This window comes from Merops nubicus, unplaced genomic scaffold (assembly GCF_000691845.1).
Source record: "Merops nubicus isolate BGI_N331 unplaced genomic scaffold, ASM69184v1 scaffold20044, whole genome shotgun sequence".
Taxonomy (NCBI): domain Eukaryota; kingdom Metazoa; phylum Chordata; class Aves; order Coraciiformes; family Meropidae; genus Merops; species Merops nubicus.
The window spans coordinates 103443-122716 of NW_008606536.1; the positions used below are offsets into that span (position 1 = coordinate 103443).

The following is a 19274-nucleotide window of genomic DNA, read 5'->3' on the forward strand; positions in this document are numbered from 1 at the left end:
TTCAAATCCTAAATAATCAAGTCTCAGAATATTCCAACCCAAAGTATTAAAGCCCATTTTACAGAGATGAACTGAAACAAAGAAAGGCTAAATTGTTTTCTGCTCATACCATCTGTGAATCTGAATAGACTATGGGATCAAACCTAGTGTCGTGCAGAGACACCCAAGAAAGTGTTTAAACCAAATATCAGCCTAGTAGTTGTGTTTAATATAACCTACTCATCTGACGCTGTTCTACATGGTGGAGATATTTACTTTGTTTTGTGTAAGTAGATTGGCTCATTTATGACTCTCATCAATCTCTTTACAATATTACTTTGTGGCATTGCACTTTGCCAAAAATGTGCCCACAGCAGACACAGAAAAATGTACAAGCTCATGATCTGCTCACCAAATCCTCACAGGTGGATTCCAAGTTTTCTGCTAACTTCAGTAGGAAGTATTTTACAACTGTGACTTCTCTTAGAAAAATCTACCCAACTTCTTTCACAATGCACATAATCAGTGTCCTCTTTCAGAGGAGACTTATTCCTGATTCAAATGATGATCACTCTTCTGTTCCAAAGCACAAGGTACTGCTTTTGTCTTCTTTTAGTCTTAAATAAGACTATTTAAGAACAGAAAATGCAGTTCTTATTCCGAAGCCTTAACCTCCCATGAATCTAAATCACAATGTAATTAATTTATATAAAGACCCAAACAGTTCTACTCTGTGAGTGTTTTGGGCAAAACATACATTAGCCAGGGTAAATCATTATTTAGGAATTCAGGAATTCTCTGTAGATGCAGGGTGCCACCTGCAATAGCTGGTACAGATGACAGCACTGTGGAAAGCTTAGGCCACAAGCACAAGAGTTGGCTGAAATTGATGTCTTTACTGTACTACTTACCCATTTTGATGACATTGGATAAAACACCTAAGCTTTTGGTGAATTTTGTACACCTAACTATCTTAAAATAAAGATATCAAGGCTTATTCTACATTATTTGAGCACCTTAGACACAGTATTTTATGAGTACAAAATTTCCAAGGAGTGAAAAAAGAGGAAGGCTAATTCACCAGCAAGTGCAAAGTATGTATAGTAGTAATTTTATGCATGCCCTTTGCAATCAAAGCTTACTGCACTTTCTATGTTTAAAAAATTAAAAGAAAATGGGTAGAAATTGAGAATATTCCACATTAATGGTGGTTTTTATAAACTGCAGCAGCAGCAGCGAGAAATCATGGTTTCAAACAATAATTAATAGTATTTCACTTTTCAACTGAAATGTTGGCTGAGCTTCTACCATAACACTATAAGCATAGGAATTTGTGAAAAAAAAAAAAAAAAAAATCTATACAGGTTGTTTCTGTTTAATTGAATCAATGATGTCCTAGGAGTTCAAGTGTTCTTATTGAAAATGTGGATGAACAAATATCTATGGAATAACCAAAAAATTACTAAAGTTTGTAAAACATTTTTGTTATACATCTCCTAATACACATCAAAATATTTCATTCTCAGAGTGATAGGCACTCAAAGCTGCATTTTAAATTTAGAAATTTGGTTACTAATCTACTGTGGGTACAGAGTAGGATTGTAAAATTGTTCTGGGAGCAGAAAAATTAAAAGTTTTTTCGTGAGCCTCAGAAAAAAAAAAAAAAAGAATGAAATTCTGTTCATTTTTCATTGTCTACATGCATAAACAATGAAGAATGAACAGAAGGAGTGCCTTGGGAAACCTCTTCTGTTAAAAAAAAAAAACAAATAAAATAACCAAATTTTTACCTCATGCATAATATCTAGTTTCAGAAAACCAGATGCATTACATGGGATCCCAAAACCTGATATGAAAAGCATGATCCTATGTATCACATGACTAGACAGTTTTGACAGAACAGCCTTCTAAAACTGGGTATTGACATGGTCATTTCCAAATACAGGAAATCCACCAAGACTTTACGTGTTTTGCATAAACTAAAGTATTTAGTGCTCTGACCTAAAAACTAAGTGCGTTTGAGTTCAATATTTATTTTCTACTTCAGCTTCTTTTCACTTCACTACTGAATTTCAAAAAAATCTCTATGAAACATTTTAATAAAAAGTCTATTACAATGCACCTGATCCAAAGCAGTATCTCCTTTGAAAGAGATTTAAAGTAAATTCCCTGGCTTCTAGACTTGTTTGCCTTGTGTTTGCATTTGTTATTGCTGTTTATTGCCATTTGTGGTTGGGGTTTTCTTTGGTTTTGTTGTTGTCTTTGTGTTGCTGGGTTTTTTTATTTGTTTTTTTTTTATTTTTTTGTCCTAAGGTAAAACATGAAGTCTATAATAAGCTTAATTATAATGTTACCTCTTGGTAACTTGATTCCAGAGGATGGTGATGATGGAACCATTTTTTAATTGTGTTTTCTTTCAATGGTCCTATCAGTCCAGACTCCCTGTGGATCTTTGCTAGTGTGATAGCATCTGGCACCATCTGCACCAACCCTAATCAGATAGAAAAGAGTTCACATGAAAATTCTTCAACTTTAAAAAGATATGAAGACCACCAACTCATATTGCTTGTTGTTGGATTGTTCCATGCAGAAAAAAACACACACTTAAAAGCTTATAAAATATTGAATGCAATAGAAAATATAGATCAAGATTGTTTTTCTCTTTCTCTTTGGAAACAAAAACCAAAGGACGCTTTGTAAGAAGTGGCAGTTCTGCAAATAAGAAATAAAAACACCGATAACAATACTGTGGACGTAACTGTCTCAAGGCACCAACAAGACCAAAAATTTAATGAGATTCAAAGTGGGTAGCATGTGTACAAAAGGAACAAAAATCTATAAAGAATAGGATCAGCTATTTACGATGAAATATTAAGTTATTTACTATGTGTTTATTGTCTAGAATGCTTCACAAATTTTTCTGCAGTGTGTGATGCTGATGACAGTTGGGAGAAAGGATACTAGATAGTGCAGAAATTAGTCTTGATCTAATATGACACAAATGGGGACTCTGAAGTGCAGAGAGAAGCCAAGCATTTTTCAGTGCTTCGCTTGGATCCTCTGTCTCTGCTGCATGCACTTAATTCCTTTTTTTTGGAAATGAGACCTGGCTTGCCAGCCTTCAGTCCCTGTCCCCATGTGTGGTCCCCTGGCATGTTATCAAGTAATTCTGCATTATATGAAGGATTTCCTCTAACAATTTCACTTGGTGACAGGCTCCTCTACTATACCATGCCTATAAAATGTCATTCTACCATTTTTTTTTAATCTGCTTTTTGCATTTCTGTGAAAAATGATTTCTGTGTTCCCATAATTATAAAATTACAATCTCCTATCTCCCTGGTGTGGAAGAGGTGGCTCACAGAGCCACCTAGTCTTTAGCCTAAGACTTGGAAGACTGAGTACACAACTCTACTTAAGCACATGTCCTTTATGACCAGAGGCATGTCACTTCATACTTTTGCCCTTAATCATTAACTGTAGACCACTTATGTCAGCACTGCTGTAGCTCACCAGGAGTTACATTGTGTGGAAAACCTGTCAGACACAGAGTTATTAGACACAATTATTCTCTGCCTCACTATCAGGCAGAGAATATTATTTGTAGATGATCCCTGTGTTGCAGATGATCCTTGATTCTTTTTTGGTAAAAATAAAATTAAGTGTTAGTATATAAAAGAGACTGTAATGCCATGTTCAGAAATATTATTCTTGTATTATTTGCCTTCGAAGCAGAAGCCTTTGAGCTTTGACTCCTATACTTGCAAAGAAGGGAGGAGTCTTTTTCAGGTCACCTTAACCACCCACCACATGCATGAACTCATCTATGCTTTTTCATAGTTCCTTCAGATCATTCATCCTCTCTTATTTTCTCTTTGTGGTTCAGAAAGCAGTGATTTAAAAAAAAAAAAAAATAAAAAAAATTAATAGTTTTTGTACAGCAGGTAATCTGGATACATCAGTCTTCTATTTGTGCAAGGATTATTTTCAGTAAAAGATTTGGAGAGTCAGTAAAAAATCGTAAGCTTATTGCTGTCAGTAAATTTCTTTAGCAAGCAATTGGTATCCCTGCTTCAGCTCTGCTATAACAACCATAAAAGAAAGAAAGAAAGCTTCCAGATGAGTCAGACATGCCCTAAGCAGCATAAATCGCAAGAGCAGTATTTCAAAATCAACAGTGCAAAGCTGTCATCAGTTGTCTACAGGTAGTCTCCATAGCCACATGCATCTAGGTTCATTAAAGCATCTATGCAGGGTCATAATGGATTAAAACTTCTTTATTTATGGAAAATTTTCTCCAAAGCCCTCTTTTTGATGCGTGAAGTTACTTTTAAGAATCTAGTGCAAACTGATAGTGTTGAAGATGTGGAAAATTCTGGCCTAAGTTGCTACAAAATACAATTAATTTGGTTGTACTTCTTCTGGGGAAGCAGAATGAATAGATAAAATGAATATTCAGCGTGCAAGTAAGTGAAATTCTAGTAATTTTTTTTTTTTTTTCTTTAAGGGGGAAGATAAGGCATCCATGAAAATAGAAATTAATGGGAAGATTTTTGTATACTGCTGTTTACATGAAATATGAATAATGAAATACAGGTAACGTTTAAAATCTAAAACTGACCTTGGCCTTTTCCTGTAGATAAACACCTATAAATGATCATTTGCATATCCAGTCCCTCTTGGAGCCAAATGCTGTCCATCACTCGAATAATTTGCAGAACCAGCATATCTTGACGTAGATCATCGCCTATCTGTGAAAATTGCACAAAAAATATTTCCATTTTTCTCTGTCAATATCAGACAGAAATAACTTCCTGTTTCATTTGGACTTTTTCTCTCACCAGAATAGCTACATTCATTTTACAGTACATCCCTCTTGTTTTTCTTCAAAGTTGCTACTTGTCTTTCTGTGTCAGAAGAGGACAGAGTAGATGGCACATGTAGGTAGAAGCAATTCTGGCAGCCACTGAGATGGCAACAAATGCTCTTTGATTAACTGCAGCCTTCCTGCTTATTATTCCTAGGTAATTATCGGAGTTTGAAAATTTAATCCAGAGGTTGGATTCTAATTTAGTTACATTTTAAAGTCTGCCTAATGCTAGATCCCTTTTCTCAAATGACAGTGCTTGTCTAATGTTAAGCTTCACAACCTGGTATTTGCAGCAGGCTGAAGGGAAATTTTGTCGTGAATTTAGATTTTAGCCATGGCATGATTCATATTCAGTTTCAAACAGCAATGCAATGTTGACTGCTCTCCACATGAAGTTGGTCAAACAATTATCTTAGTGCAATGGGGCTTTAATTGTAGCCACAAGAAGTAATGAAGAGATTATTTTCAACCATGGCTGAGTAAATGGCCTGTGAAAACAAAAGCCCTGCTTTTTGGCTTCCACCTCCCCACCCCACCTAAAATCCATGTGACTTTTACTGGCATTTTTAAGTGCTTTATTCTTTTATTACATTCTTTTTATGTAAGTGTTCCAATCTAAAGACATTTACTGCCATGAAATGAGTACTCAAAGAGACATAAACTCATTTTTTAAAAAAAAAGAAAACCAAAACAATTTCTCTTTCATTTAAAGGTAATCTTGACTCAAATGAATTTTTAGTACCTAAACTTGAAATAAAAAAACCTTACTTCTCTCCACTTACCTTCCCTCCTTCTCTGATATATGCAGTCAGTAGATAATTATTGTAACAGTGATTATCATTTTACAAATACATTATCTATCATGAATAAACAATGGGACTATAGTACAAGTAAGATACTTTAACACAATGGTTTGCTGACAGGAGAAGGTGATGTCAGCTATAATACTTCTGCAGCAACTGGACAGTTGCTTGTTTGTTGAACATTACTGGGCAGGGAAAATACTGTCTAGGTAGTATCAGCACAAATATTTTAATACCCCACAATCAGGCATTGGCTAATGTTCCTAAAGTAAATAGGAACCTGTCTATTTAACATTGATTCTCAGGTGAAACAGTGTAAGAACCAGATTTCTAAATGTTTTGAAAAACGTGCTGGCTTCCTCCTGACATGCTTGGAAAGCATATTTCTATTCCTGAGAACCACAGCTGCTCTAAACATCAATTTAATTCAAGACAGCCTAGAAATATATATTTTTTTTAAATTTATTTTTATCAATTTTTTAGACTTGTCTAAAGTATTACAAATAAACTCTTTGGCAACACTGACTATTTTGTACCTATCAGCCATTTTATGAACTTCAGTGTTCTCTAAATCCAATATCTACTGTTATGGAAGACTTTTGTTCTTTTAAAAGAAGTAACTTTAAATTGCTTGTCTCTTGTGGATGGACACAGCACTGCCGTGGACTCTGAAGCTTTTCCAGGTGATAACTGGAAAATAAACTGGACTTTATTTTCAGAATTTGTTCCTCAAAGTAACACAAACGAGACAGAGCTCCTTTGCTGTCCTCTCCCCATCTCCCTCTTCCTCAGCCCATTCCACCACACTTCAATGTGGTAAATAAACTAGGTTTAAAATATAAACTTCAAATTCTAGCTTAGTTATCTCCCCTAAGAAAACAAAATAATGAATGAAGTCATTTGATTCTCTACCAATTAAAAAGTTGATAGTTCAGTGCATTGCCTCAGTGTATTCCATTAAAAGTTCCAGCGCCAAAAATAATTGGGAAAAGTGAACAGCAGAGTGAAATCAAATATACTCAGGCTCAAGGTTTAAAGCATAAATTAAGTGAATTTCAGATATAATATTTCCGTGCAAAAGGAACTTAGAATTAGAGGAAAAACTTACCTTAAAAATAACATTGATGTTTCTACCTGGAGCATTTGCATTGATGAAGGAAATTTTTAACGGAAACGCATTGGATGTAAAATATGAACATGACTTTGTGAAAACAAAAAGATGAGAGAAAAGAAAAACAATGTCACATATACAAATCGTCAGGCTAATACAGTACCTCCAAAAAAAGTACCAGCTACAAATACTGCTCAGTATCACTGATAATGCAAACAAGTAATTCTTGATATTATTGACTATTTAATTGGGTCAGGAAAATGAGAATTTATTTTTTCCAGACAGTTTGTTTCACTCAATAATCACTGGATTTTTATTTTTCACCCAGGATTATTAACGACAAATGTTGGCTGGGACTGAGCAGACAAAAATACATAAGACTGATCTAATGAGAATCTGTAAAGCACTTAAAAGGCTTTGGTCTTATTATTTTTTGCCCAATCATACAATCTTTATGGAAGCAAAGAACCTGTTAATTTCTGTGGTGACCTCGGTCTGGCTGAGGATACAGGAAGTTCTGAAAATCGTAATCTATTTTATGTGGAATTTATCTTAATTAAACATACACTCTGACTTCTCATGCCCTACAGCTGCTTCCACCTGAAGACCTCAAAGGGCTTCAAAAAGCATTAATGAGCCAAGCAACTGCAAATCTTCTGTGAGTTAGCCTGGTATCACAACCATCATCAACAAAAAAGGGGGAGGGGAGGGGAAGGAGATGGACTCACTGAGAAAACAACCAAAGACAATGGTAAATTAATGGCCTGGTTTCCAGAAATAATGAGCACCCCACAGGAACTACTGCTGTCTTTATTGGGTAGAGTGCAATGCAGGCTGATTTGAGCAAAACCACTACAAGACACAGCTTTCTCTTGCTTTTCATCTAAACATCTCAAAACAAGGTACAGGCATGCATATGTTGTGCCTAACCACATCATGTCTCTGTGATGTGCAATAGCTATTGTTGGTGATAAAATCCTGACCCCCTATGGAACTTTGCCAATTGAAATATCTCAGTAAGTGCTTGAAAGGTTACTGTGAGATAACACATTACTGATAGAGCTGGGACCAGTGCTTGATACTAGTAAAATCAATAGATGACACCAAAATGAATTAAATTTAGGTAATTATGAGCACTTAAAAATTCTAATTTGCATGATTACATTGACATACAGTTCAATCAAGAAGCTGCACATATTTATAAAGAGATAATGGCCTATAATGTTATAACAAAAAAATGAAAAAAATCAACAACAAAACAATAAAACCTCTTCAGATACTTATATTAAAAGATTTGTATTTGTCCAGGCAGGCTGGTGCAGTATAAATAGCATGACTGTATGGTGAGATACCTTCCCATTAGTCATTATTTCCAAAAAGCCTGAAAGGAGCGAGAGGCAGCAGGCTTAAAATCCTTCTGACTTATATCATACACAATTGGCCCAAGCCTGTGGGGTGCTGAAGACCTCTGTTCTCAGCAAGATCAAGGCTGAATAGAAATTACTTGAAGAATCACAGGTCAAAGGCAATTGAAGGGTTCGGCACCTCTTAGAATCAGGTCCACTGCAGATAATGAGCCAGAGAACAAAAATAGAGCACAAATTGCTGTAATTAGGCAGCTCTAACTGGTAATATATATGGGTGTTAAGGTTTGTTTTCTTTTGCTGCTGGATGCCTTCTCCTTCTCCAGAGATGGAACAGCTTATTCCTGGCATAATATTGTTTCTGAAAACATTTGTAAACAATAAATAACTGAGTCTTAGTACTGTGGTCAAAGTCAAGTAACACTACAGAGCATTGCTTTTTCCTTTATTTTTAAATAATTTTTAAAAGGGGTAATAAGCATAGGTGAATGTTTAGCAATTCTCAAGCCATGTGCCTAGTTTCACCTCAGCAAAAAGAGAACTCTAGACATTCAGGTGCTTCCATATGTTAACATATATTGAAAGAGTCTTGGATAAGAAAAAAATTTGTCACCAAGAGCTACCTGGGCAGAAGGGTAACCAGGTCTCAGCTTTAGGGAAACAAGGTTCCATTATTAATCCCAATGCTAGGACAGCACTGCTGAGCTGGGTGCAGGCTGCTCAGAGGTTGAAATCTCTGCTGCTGCTGTTGTGCAAGGTGAGGCATGCATCCAACTTCCACCCCACCTGTCCACCTCTACCTCCAACAAAGGCCCCAGTTTAGGAGGGATGAGGCTAGATGTCAGTTTACCAGATTACCTACACTTAATGCCAGAAAAATCATTTAGTCTTAGTTCCAGTTAATTCAGCCATTTACTCCCTCTTCTCCTTTATACTAAAAAAAGTAAAAATAAATATAAAAAATGGAATCCATTGCCTGAGCTAGACTTACATCTGCCTCTATGCCTTGGACAACCAGCGCAGGGTTCAGGGGAAGCCGACAAGCCTTTACCTCCTGGAAGAACTGCTGAAGTCTGTTGAGTTCCACCTTTAACACCTCCTGCAACACGAGAATCATGGCAATGTGAAAGAACATAAAAGTGGCTTTTAAGTCATTGACTGTCTTTCTATATTTTAAATAAGCAGTACAATTTCTGGAGCTAGTGGCATCCATGTAGCCTTATAACAGCTAATGAGGTCATTAGAGGTGCAGTTATTAAAAATAAGAACTGTGATTTTACTACATATTCATGCCTTTTCTGCCTAGATGTACTACCAGTTCACACTGTCATGCAGGTTCAGATTCAGCATCCCTCATTAGGGCCTGATTAGCCTTGCCACCAGCTCTGCTGCATATCATGTCTTTTCTGCCTTTCTGGACAAATTTACAATTTGTTGCTTGTTGCCTCGACACTGTGATCTGCACCTCACCTAACTGTAGGTGTGTTAACTGCAAGGTTTGGGAGTTTCTCAGTGTCACAGTAATTGCAGGTTTGAGATTAGTCTCTAAAATCTGACTTATGCATCAGTAATATACAATGTATCACTAGTATTTCTTTTTCTTTAAATAGATCTTTGTCTTTGCAAATGTTTTTGTCTTTTTCCATGTTTGCTTTGCTGCTCTCAGTAGCAACAATATAAGTTTTCTGAAAAATCATCTGAAAATTTTTGAATCCTTAACATGGCAAAAAGGGTTAATGATAACTTTCATAAAACCCAGCAGCTGCAGGTATACTTTTATTTGGCTTTCTGCTCTGTCTTGTGGAGATCTCAGCAAGAAACAGTTTTACACATTAGGTAAGTAACAAGAGCTGTCTTCAAAAATTAACAGTTTTTGAATTGAAAATGTACCCATGCAATATAAAAGCTGCACCCACTGGCAAAGAATACTGCAAACCTTCTAGTGCCAGGAATGCATCTCTGCAGATAGGCATACAGTATTAATTGCTGAATGTAATATTTGAGATATTAAGTACAGTCCACTCTGGTTGGCCTTGCCTCAGAAGTTCAACTTTTAGCAAAGTTTCCAAGAAACACTACAGCTCTACAGGAGTCAAACATTTTGGGATGAGGTGACAAATGTGAGAATTCCTTTCAGTAAAATCTTAATCAGCCTTGTTGCCATTCTTTCTGACCACCTCCAAGTCTGGTTGAGAAACCACTGATAAAGGAATTTAAAGGGTATAAAAGATCTGCTGACCTCAAGAGTGATAGGGATGAGCAATGTCCCATTAAATACATATGCTTTACTTGTTTTCAGAACAGCACAAGATTTTATAAATTTCAGTCAAATCTTGGGTTTATTTATGTAAAGGGCATTATAAGAAAGAGATGTCACTTTAGAAAAAATAATAAAATTACCTGAAGAAACCTAAATGGGAGGGGAGGTATTTTTTAAACAAACCTTTCTTTTTGGGTCACCGGCAGCTTTTACTTTTTCAGCAATGTCTTCCAGAATTCTGATAAGCTTCCCCTCCTTAGAAAACTCATTGTTTAGAGTTTCTCCAGCACAAAACTGGAGAGCAGCCAGTAGTTTCCGATACCAGATTTTGAAATGAACTTCATTTTGTGCATTCTTCAACAGCCTGAAGGAAGGAGGGGAAGAAACATCTGTGTATCTAAAACTGATTTTTATTTTATATCACCTCTAGCATGAACAATAAATAGACTCCAGACTAATGTGTATTTGGTGACTTTGGGCAGCAGAGAATAAAAAAAATGTTGTTTATTTGTTGGCAGTGCTCAAGTCCCATTTGATAACTAATGAGATTCTAAGTGTGTTGAATCAATAGGAACCTGTCATTTATTGTCATACATAGTGCAGTGTTAGTACTGCTGCTTTTTTTTGGAAGAAAAATTTACAAAGTGAAAATAAGTTGTATATTTGAAACCTAGTTCTAAATATATATCCATAAATCTACTCTTTTTATCTCTTGCCAGTACACTTGCACAACCAAGAAGATCTTTAAGCTAGGAGGGGCATTTAAAGACCATTTTAGTCTCAGGTGCATCATCAGTTCCAGAAACTTTCATTATTTTAAGTTGAGGAGACATTTTGGAAATTGACAATTCTGCTAAAAAGAGACAACTTCACTTTATTCCTTTCTTTACTGATAAGTGTTGGTCTGGAGCAAAAACTCAATTCTTAGTTCTATTGAAGTTGTAAAAAGCTTTGGAATTGGAGTTATTACCTGTATAAAAGTCAGACCTAAAATTGAAAATGCATTTTTTTTTTATTTTTTTAATGTTCATCATGCAGTCTTTTCCAATTACACATTCATTTGGACCAGGAAAACTGTGGAGTTTAGGGTTCTTTTTATTTAATTGAATTGATCATGACAACTTTTTTTCCTTTTGTGGGCCACAAGTTTTGTATACATTTGCTTTATTTTTGTAAGTGTAGATGGAGTCACCAGCTTTAAATTGTTCTTAACATCCTGCCCATCACTTGGGATTTCCCTTTGTCTGAAGGACTGGTGAACTGCTCTGCTTTTGTCTGAACTTGCCTCCCCAAAACTTCATCTTTAAGAACATCTCAAACTTTATATTCCTTATAAATATCTGAATCTTAATGTAGTTTCCTTTATCTGATGAGGTTACTCAAACCCAACAGATAACGTTAGTTTTCACAGGACAGAAATCAGAGAAGCTGTTGACTTTCAAGGCATATCACATATAAATATGTCACATAACAAAAAAGCAAGAACAAGATAGACATCAAGCACTGATATTTAAAGGAAAAAAATAATATTTCTTATAGACACTTCAATACTTCAAATCATATATAGAGAACTACAGTATTTCTACTGAAGCCTGTGCATTCTGTGGTGATGAGGAAATCTTCTCACCTTTTATAAGGCAATGATCCTTCTAGGCCCTAGGCCCTCATTTCTTATATAATTCAATGCAGAATAATATCACCTACCGGTTTCTGAAAAGCCTTTCCAGTTACACAGAACCTTTCAGCATCTAAGAGTTTATAAGTACTGAAAATCTTAAAAGAATGTGTGGTGTTTCTATCAGAAATGACTAGACACGAAAGGGAGCAGATATGTAAAGTTTATCAGGAGTACTTTCTGGAGGAGATTGAAATTCGTTTTTTTTTTTCCTGCAGACTAATAAAAACAATTACTTTTTTTTTATGAGAAAGAAATACAAATTGTCATTGCAGTGCTTGGAGGATGGTAAACTGCAGTACACGGGGACAGCTGTCAGGTCTTATCCTGACCTCTCCCCAAACCAAAGTAGTCTGAGAGTACATGTATATATGGTAGTTGATAAACTAATTCTTCCAGGTTTCCAGCAGAGTAAGTCCACAATTCCATGGGATGAAACTCATTTGCTTAAAAGTGGATATCTCATGCCATTTTAGATACCCTAGGAAATCCTATTTGGCCTCCACCTGCTGCCTTGGAAGGACATGGGCCCACTAGAGGTAATATCTCACATGTGCCACTCTCATGCAGATATCTCAGATGTTCTATTCTGTCTGAAATAGCCTATATTTAAGCTACTGAATCACACTCCACAGTGGACTTTTAGCTCAGCTGTAGGTAAACAAGGTGATTTAAAAAAAAAACAAAAACAACAACCATGTCCACTTAAACAACAAGTCAGGAACAAGCTGGTGATAATTTTTGAAACAAAAGCATTATTGGCACAGTCCAAACTGTCACATAGCCAGGAATTCTAGCCTCCTGAAGCAGAGCCCAGTTCAATCTCAGTCCAGCTAAACAGCTTATATTTTTCTTGGAGCACAAGCAGAATGAACTTGCTCATTTCTGTTTTGTTAAGACAAGTGCAAGTGCACTTAAAAAAATGACATCACTGTGATATCTATTTTAAACCAGCCAGATTATGCTGGTGCAGAATATTCTGTCTGCACTTAGGCTTGCATTGGAATCAACTCCTGAACATCAAAAACACATTCATTCACCTGCTCCATATTTAATGGTAGAGTTTTAAGGAATACAGAAAGGTTACCTTTTCATATTTGAGATGTCACTTTAATCCTCTCAGACATACAGAACATTAAAACAGTTATTATTTCCCTAAAAAGAAAGGTTTAGAAATTCACACACAGGAAGGAAAACAGAAACCAAAAAAGAAAAAAAAAAAGAAAGTTTTCCTATTTTAAAGAGAGCTGTTCCCTGCATAAAGCAGATCAACTCATAAGATCCATTTTTTGATTATTCTTATTGTTGTGTTCACAGAAAGTAAGCTTATATATATATTTGATATAAAGATTCCTTTTCAACCTGAGAAAAGATTCTGGGCCAGATTCAGAAGTTTATGGGTAAGGTGTATATGAGGACAGAGGACACACAGAGTCTGAATCCTCTCACACGTGCTTCTCGAGCCCAGTCCGTGGGGAAAGTTGAGGCAGTTGTGATCTCACTGGTAAAATCCATTTCCATGCTAGCTGCAGCTCAGCACACGTTACACATTTTGAACCCACATGGCAGCTTTTGACAGTACATGTGCTTTCTCAGCAGCCCCATGAGGGATTCAGGACTCTGCACTCAGAATGTGTCCAGCTCCTGCAGTGCAGACACTGCACCTTCCTTCTGCCTGCCCACTGGGCTTGGTAGGCTTTAAAAGCTTGCAGACCTTAATTTGCAAAACGATTAGGATTAACTGTGTCTGACTTCGATATTCATTTTATTAAAACAGTCCCAAGGAGGATAGAAAGGATAGTTTTTAATGTGATAACTCATTGTAGTCTTTCCTGAAATGTTTATTCAACAACTGAACAAAAATGCTGTTGTAAATCTGTCTTCCTAGTTTCCTGTCAGACAAGTCTTCACTCTGCCATTGTGAGAACTCAGCAGAGTCAGGAGAGTCTGCAGCTTCTCAGGTTGCAGGATGGAGAAATGCTCAAGACACTAATGAAATTTTCAAGATAGAACAGGATGCCTGGCTGTAAAAGAGGAAGACAAAATTGGAATGATTTAAAATTCAAGGCTGCCAGTAAGGAAGTATTTAAAGGGTGGTTTATTTTCTGACAATTTTCACAGGATTCTGCAAGACAAAACCCAACATAAAAGCCTGGCATTATGTCAGACCTAGACAGAGGATCTTGGTCCTAACAACAGGGAGACTTTCTCACTCTTCAGGGTTCTCTGATTTGGGACAAATGTCCTCATTCTCAGCAAGGCCAGGGGAATTCAGACACTGTCCCAAGGTCACTTTTGAAAACTAGTAGAAAAGGGCTGGAAACAGAAGGATGCTGTCCTGAAATTTAGCAATGAAGCAGACTAGGCTGCCTCTGCTTATCAGCAGTCAGAGGGTCTGAGTAAAATTCCAGGGTGCCTTGAAAGATGCTCCCAACTTCTGCAAGCAACTGGTTCTTTTCCTTTCTGCATGCACTCACTCCTGCAAGGTGGTTCCAACCCTAATTTTTGGCAAGCACAGCTACAGAAGTGTGTGTATGTGTTTTACAGGTACAGAATCACAAGTGTGCTGGAGAGATTTTTTCTACAGGACAGAAGGGAAAGTGGGATTGAATCAGGTTGAGTTGGCTGTGCCAGAGAAGAAGAAACACAGCAGCTATGGAGAAAAGGGAAATTTTAAAAAGGGAGGGGGAAAAAAGGAAGGAGAGGAATGAGATTGGATGGATCTTGGTACCTAAACAGGTAAGCTGGGTCTCATTCTGCTCCCATGATGTGGAGAGAGAGAGCGAGAGAGAGGGAGAGAGAAGCTGGTGCTCTAAAGGCCTTACAGCAGACACAGTCAGCTCTCTGAATTGGATTTGGCAGACAAGTGAAAGAGTGAGGCTGCCCAGACAACTCTGCTGCTCGAACATCTGTTCCTTGTCTCTTTCAGAAAGGGGAGCAGGGTGAACCAGAGAGTAATGCCTGACAGGACAGATCAGCTTGCAGGTAGCCTGTTAAACCACACTGTAGCAAAAGAAACCTAAGGAAAGGCCAGGATCTCCAGTATCTCATTGCAGGTTTAATCTCTACGTGCTATGAAAGAGTGAGGTACAGTCTGACCGTGTTATTTACACATGGCATCAAAGTCAGAGCAGTGACCCTAGTTAATTCCTTTCCAAGTGATGTCTGGTATTTGTTACATGAAAGCTGTGCCTACTAGCACACACACTGTGTAGTCTTTGCTTAAGGTGTCTTAAATTCAGAGACACATCATAAAAATGAGGTGCCTTAAGGTTTTAAGGCCAGTGTTGAGGTACTTACTGTTGTTGGTCAATCTGGTAAACTTCACAAAGGAAGACAATATGATTTGTCGTGAAGGTGTATTTCACGCTTGTGTTCTCTTTCACTAAGTTGGAAGTAGGACAAGTCACAGGAAGGGAACATTAGTGCAAGACTGCTCATTATAACAATAATTGTTTTAAAATGATTCTCCACAAATCTCTTCGTATCAAAGATTAAAAAAATTATCTTCCTATCAAAGATTAGCACAGAAACACACTTTGCTACCACTGCACAGCTTCTGCGTCTGAAGTTGCCATGCGTCTTGATTTTCATCAGACATCCTGCAACCCTCCTAAGCTGTTCTTTGTGCTTTATTGTGCCTTGGAGCTACAGCACACACGTTAAGCATATGACTGATTTTTGTTTTCAATTCCTTGAAGAAAACATATTACTATTTGCATTCTTAAACAAAAGAATATGTAACAGGGGTGGTTTGCTAGTGGGGTTGCATTTGGGCCTTGTAGTTTATGTCCTACTTCAAGTTATCCACAGACACAAGGATGTGAGAGATGACAAAAATGTGCACCTTCGTCTAGCCTGTGATAGTCCATGTGGATGAGTGAGAAGCTGCTGCTACCAATTACACAGTTACAAGTAAAACCTTTATTATTTTTTCTAGTATCTCCCCAAGATTACATTGGACAAGGTTTTTACTTCCCTGAGAGTGATAACAGGAATAATCCCTGTGATAGAGATATCAATGTAGTAAGTCACAAACACTGTGAACTCAAACAAATTCCAGAGTCTAACAAGTACTTGTTGTCCTTCATCCCTTACAACTGCAACTCTCTTTACTCTGCTGCAGAGTATAGACAAGTCTGCAGAACTCATTTTTTTCCCTTGCTAACTGGTCCACTGAGGCATGACCTCTTTAGACACAGCCAAACTGTAAGGCAGCAGAGTGCCAAGCTGGTAAATATGACTGTGGCTTTTCTGATCTCTTTGCCAATGCCTAGGATGGATGACTGAACTTGCTGAAGAAATGTCTGTAGGCTGGCAGCTATTGCTTCAGAGAGCAGAAAGGAACACTTGCACTTGTTGCAATGTAATCTCTGTGCCCAGCCTTCTTCACAGCCTCTGTGAGATAAGTCTTCACTGCATAGAAAAAATCTAATTTCATTAGCCTTGCTGGAAAGCCTTAAAGTGGTTCTGTTCTCGTGGTCTTTTGTTATTCAGGAGAAACATACAGGCTACCTTTGTTAACTTCCTTTAAAAAACAGATACAGGATAATACCTCCCTTTAAAAAATAACTCCAAATTTTAGAAAGGTGTGATTTATGTAAGTCAGAAAGGAAAACACAGAAAACAACAGCATCATTGTATGTAGACCAATCGTGGCATGGCAAGCAACAAAAGCAACAGACACAAAAAAACCCAAACACCTGAGGAGCAAAAAATGCCTAACATATTGAGAAGAACACAATTCCTGCAGGGAAGAATGGGGAGCAATGTCAATTAGCCAAAAGAGTGACTGTACAACAAAGATGGAAGGAAAACAGCAGTTCTCCCACTGAATGTTTTCTGTAGCTTTAGAGGAACATGGTGCAAGGTCATTCACTTGACTGCAAGGACAAAAACCAAACTCCCTTTCACTCTCCCTTTCTCTGACTAAGTCGAAAGCCAGCAGAAAGGGAGGGGCACAGAGGGCAGGCAGAACTCTGCCTTGTGTGCTGATCTTCTCCTCCTTCTATTCTAGAACAAGAAGGTAATGAAAGTTTACATTTCTTGAGTAGACTGAGTGAAGTTCAGTTTAATATTTTCTCTGAATCTTTTTAACCAAGTATGTCTCCAGGATGAAAGAGCAGCAGCTGTTAGCAGTGTGCAGCACCTGTCCACTTTTGGCTCTTCACACCTCTCATAAGAAACCTGCAGACAGTTTCACCTGCTGTTTCTCATATAACAGAGCTGCTTTTATAGACTCATTTTTAAAAGTATTACTCTCAAATGGAAAATACCTCTACTTAAAGTGATTTTTTTTTTTTTAAAAGGCCATGTGACACATTTGCTTTTGTTTTTCTGATTTTTTTTTTCTTTTTTTAATAACAGAACAGGTGTCTAACATGTTGGTCTCTATTTGACAATGAACAAATGTTGCAGACCTATTATAAAGTATTGTGGTTAGGCTTGAGGAAAGGGTCTAGTTGCCATTATTTACTCATCTTCTCTCAAAGACCTTTATGAATATGGCAACACAATCTACACTCAGACAGTTCACTCACCCAGCAGATTCAATCAACCCAGCTTCCCTTACCCCCGCTGAATGCCTTACCTGTGAAATGCATGTCCTACTGACTCACAAAAAATTAGTAGATCAGTGAAAATAAAGGTTACACTGTGCAAGTAGGTCGACAAACCCTGCTAAGATTGTCTAGCAGAAAAATGTTTTGTTTGATCATAATATAGTTAGTTGCACAGACTTCTGTATTAAGAAAATAAACTTCAGATAAAACTGCTTTTATCTGGAAAAGAAAGAGCATTTACCTTGAAAATTAACTGCATCAAGAATTAATATAATGGTGCACAAGTACCATTATCAATATCAGGTAGTAGATGCTACCTGGTCGAAGGTCTAAGCAAGAAACTGTCACCTTCAGAACATGTGTTTTCAACTTATGGAACAGACATGTTAATGTCAATAAGTGCAACAAAAATCATCTAGTAAAACGAATTGCTAACAGTATCTTTTTCTGCTCCAATCTGCAAAAATAAATATAAAATAATAAAACAATTTTTTAGCAATGTTGGTCTCTTTCTAGTCTGCTCCTTTTCACTGGATGGAGTCTGCAAGCAGCAGAGGACCAAATTTATTAAGAGACTATCATGAGAATAAAAAATACCCACAGCAGAACACCAACATAACAAAGCTAGTGGTTGTTCCCAACAATACCTGTATAAAACAGCTATGACTTGGATAACTTCAGAATCTGAGTGAGGGCTCACAGTCCAAAGTTCTCACCACAATAAAGAGTTAGTCTAAAGCTACAGAAATTAAATGCCTTCAGCCTGAAGCATCATTAATACTGAGTGACTTAAGCTTAAGATTACAACTATAGGTGTTACTGCCATCAGCTATTAATAGAAAGAGTACCACTGACACAGTAAAAAGAACTAAGGAGTGATTAACTTTGCCCTCTAAAAAATGTATTCTGAATAAATAAAAGAAAAAGATTGCTTAACAAATGTATTGCATTTATCTGCATGAAGATTATCAATGGGGCGGTATTATTTTTCATTCAATGAGAACCATGACATTCAAGTCTGGCATTAACTTTGATTTGATTACATCTTTGCCAGTGCTTTCATTACATGACTAGGTAAGTCCCTGTCTGCACTTGTTTCAAATTTGCAGATTTTCTCCTGAGAACAAATGCCATATTGTTGCCAGAATTTCATGCAGTATCTTACTTACACTAGAATCAGCAAGCCAGAAAGCTACCAATCATTTCATTTTGAAATACAGTAAATTTGTGGCAAAGGAACAGATATGCACCATTCATTCCAGGAATAACAGAAACTGTTGCATTCCTCCCAGTGGGTAACTGCATTGGAAGCTTGCAATGAATGGGATTAGATGGGATAATCACCACTAAAATAAGCAGACCCAATGGCTTTAATAAAATGATGTCCAAATATGCTAGCAATTAATTGGATACAGGAGGTTACTAAGCTACTCTACTTTCAAACCATATAAATAGAATGCAGAATTAATCTAGGTTCAAGCAGTCCACTAGAGCCAATGGAGTTAAGCTTTGTACTATATCTGAATTTAGGCCACAGTTATCACAGCAGTACACTGAGGAGAATCCGAAAATGTTGTTCTTCATTTGTCTATTGTTTGGGTAGTTCATGTCTACCAAAATGGCTTTGGATAGCTTCTGTAGCTTCCCATTA

The 19274-nt window shown here is 37.0% G+C and overlaps 1 protein-coding gene across 1 annotated transcript in view; it reads right to left on the reverse strand.

Annotated features, from left to right (window-relative positions):
* Positions 1–19274, reverse strand: part of PIK3C2G (phosphatidylinositol-4-phosphate 3-kinase, catalytic subunit type 2 gamma) — a gene marked incomplete at its 5' end in the record, with an annotated part of 168311 nt that overhangs the window by 69388 nt on the left and 79649 nt on the right. Inside the window, 5 exons of the mRNA XM_008939690.1 lie at positions 2334–2470; positions 4601–4730; positions 6761–6853; positions 9119–9226; positions 10571–10751. Of these exons, the coding sequence (XP_008937938.1) occupies positions 2334–2470; positions 4601–4730; positions 6761–6853; positions 9119–9226; positions 10571–10751 (649 nt within the window). The remainder of the gene's footprint in view (positions 1–2333; positions 2471–4600; positions 4731–6760; positions 6854–9118; positions 9227–10570; positions 10752–19274) is intronic.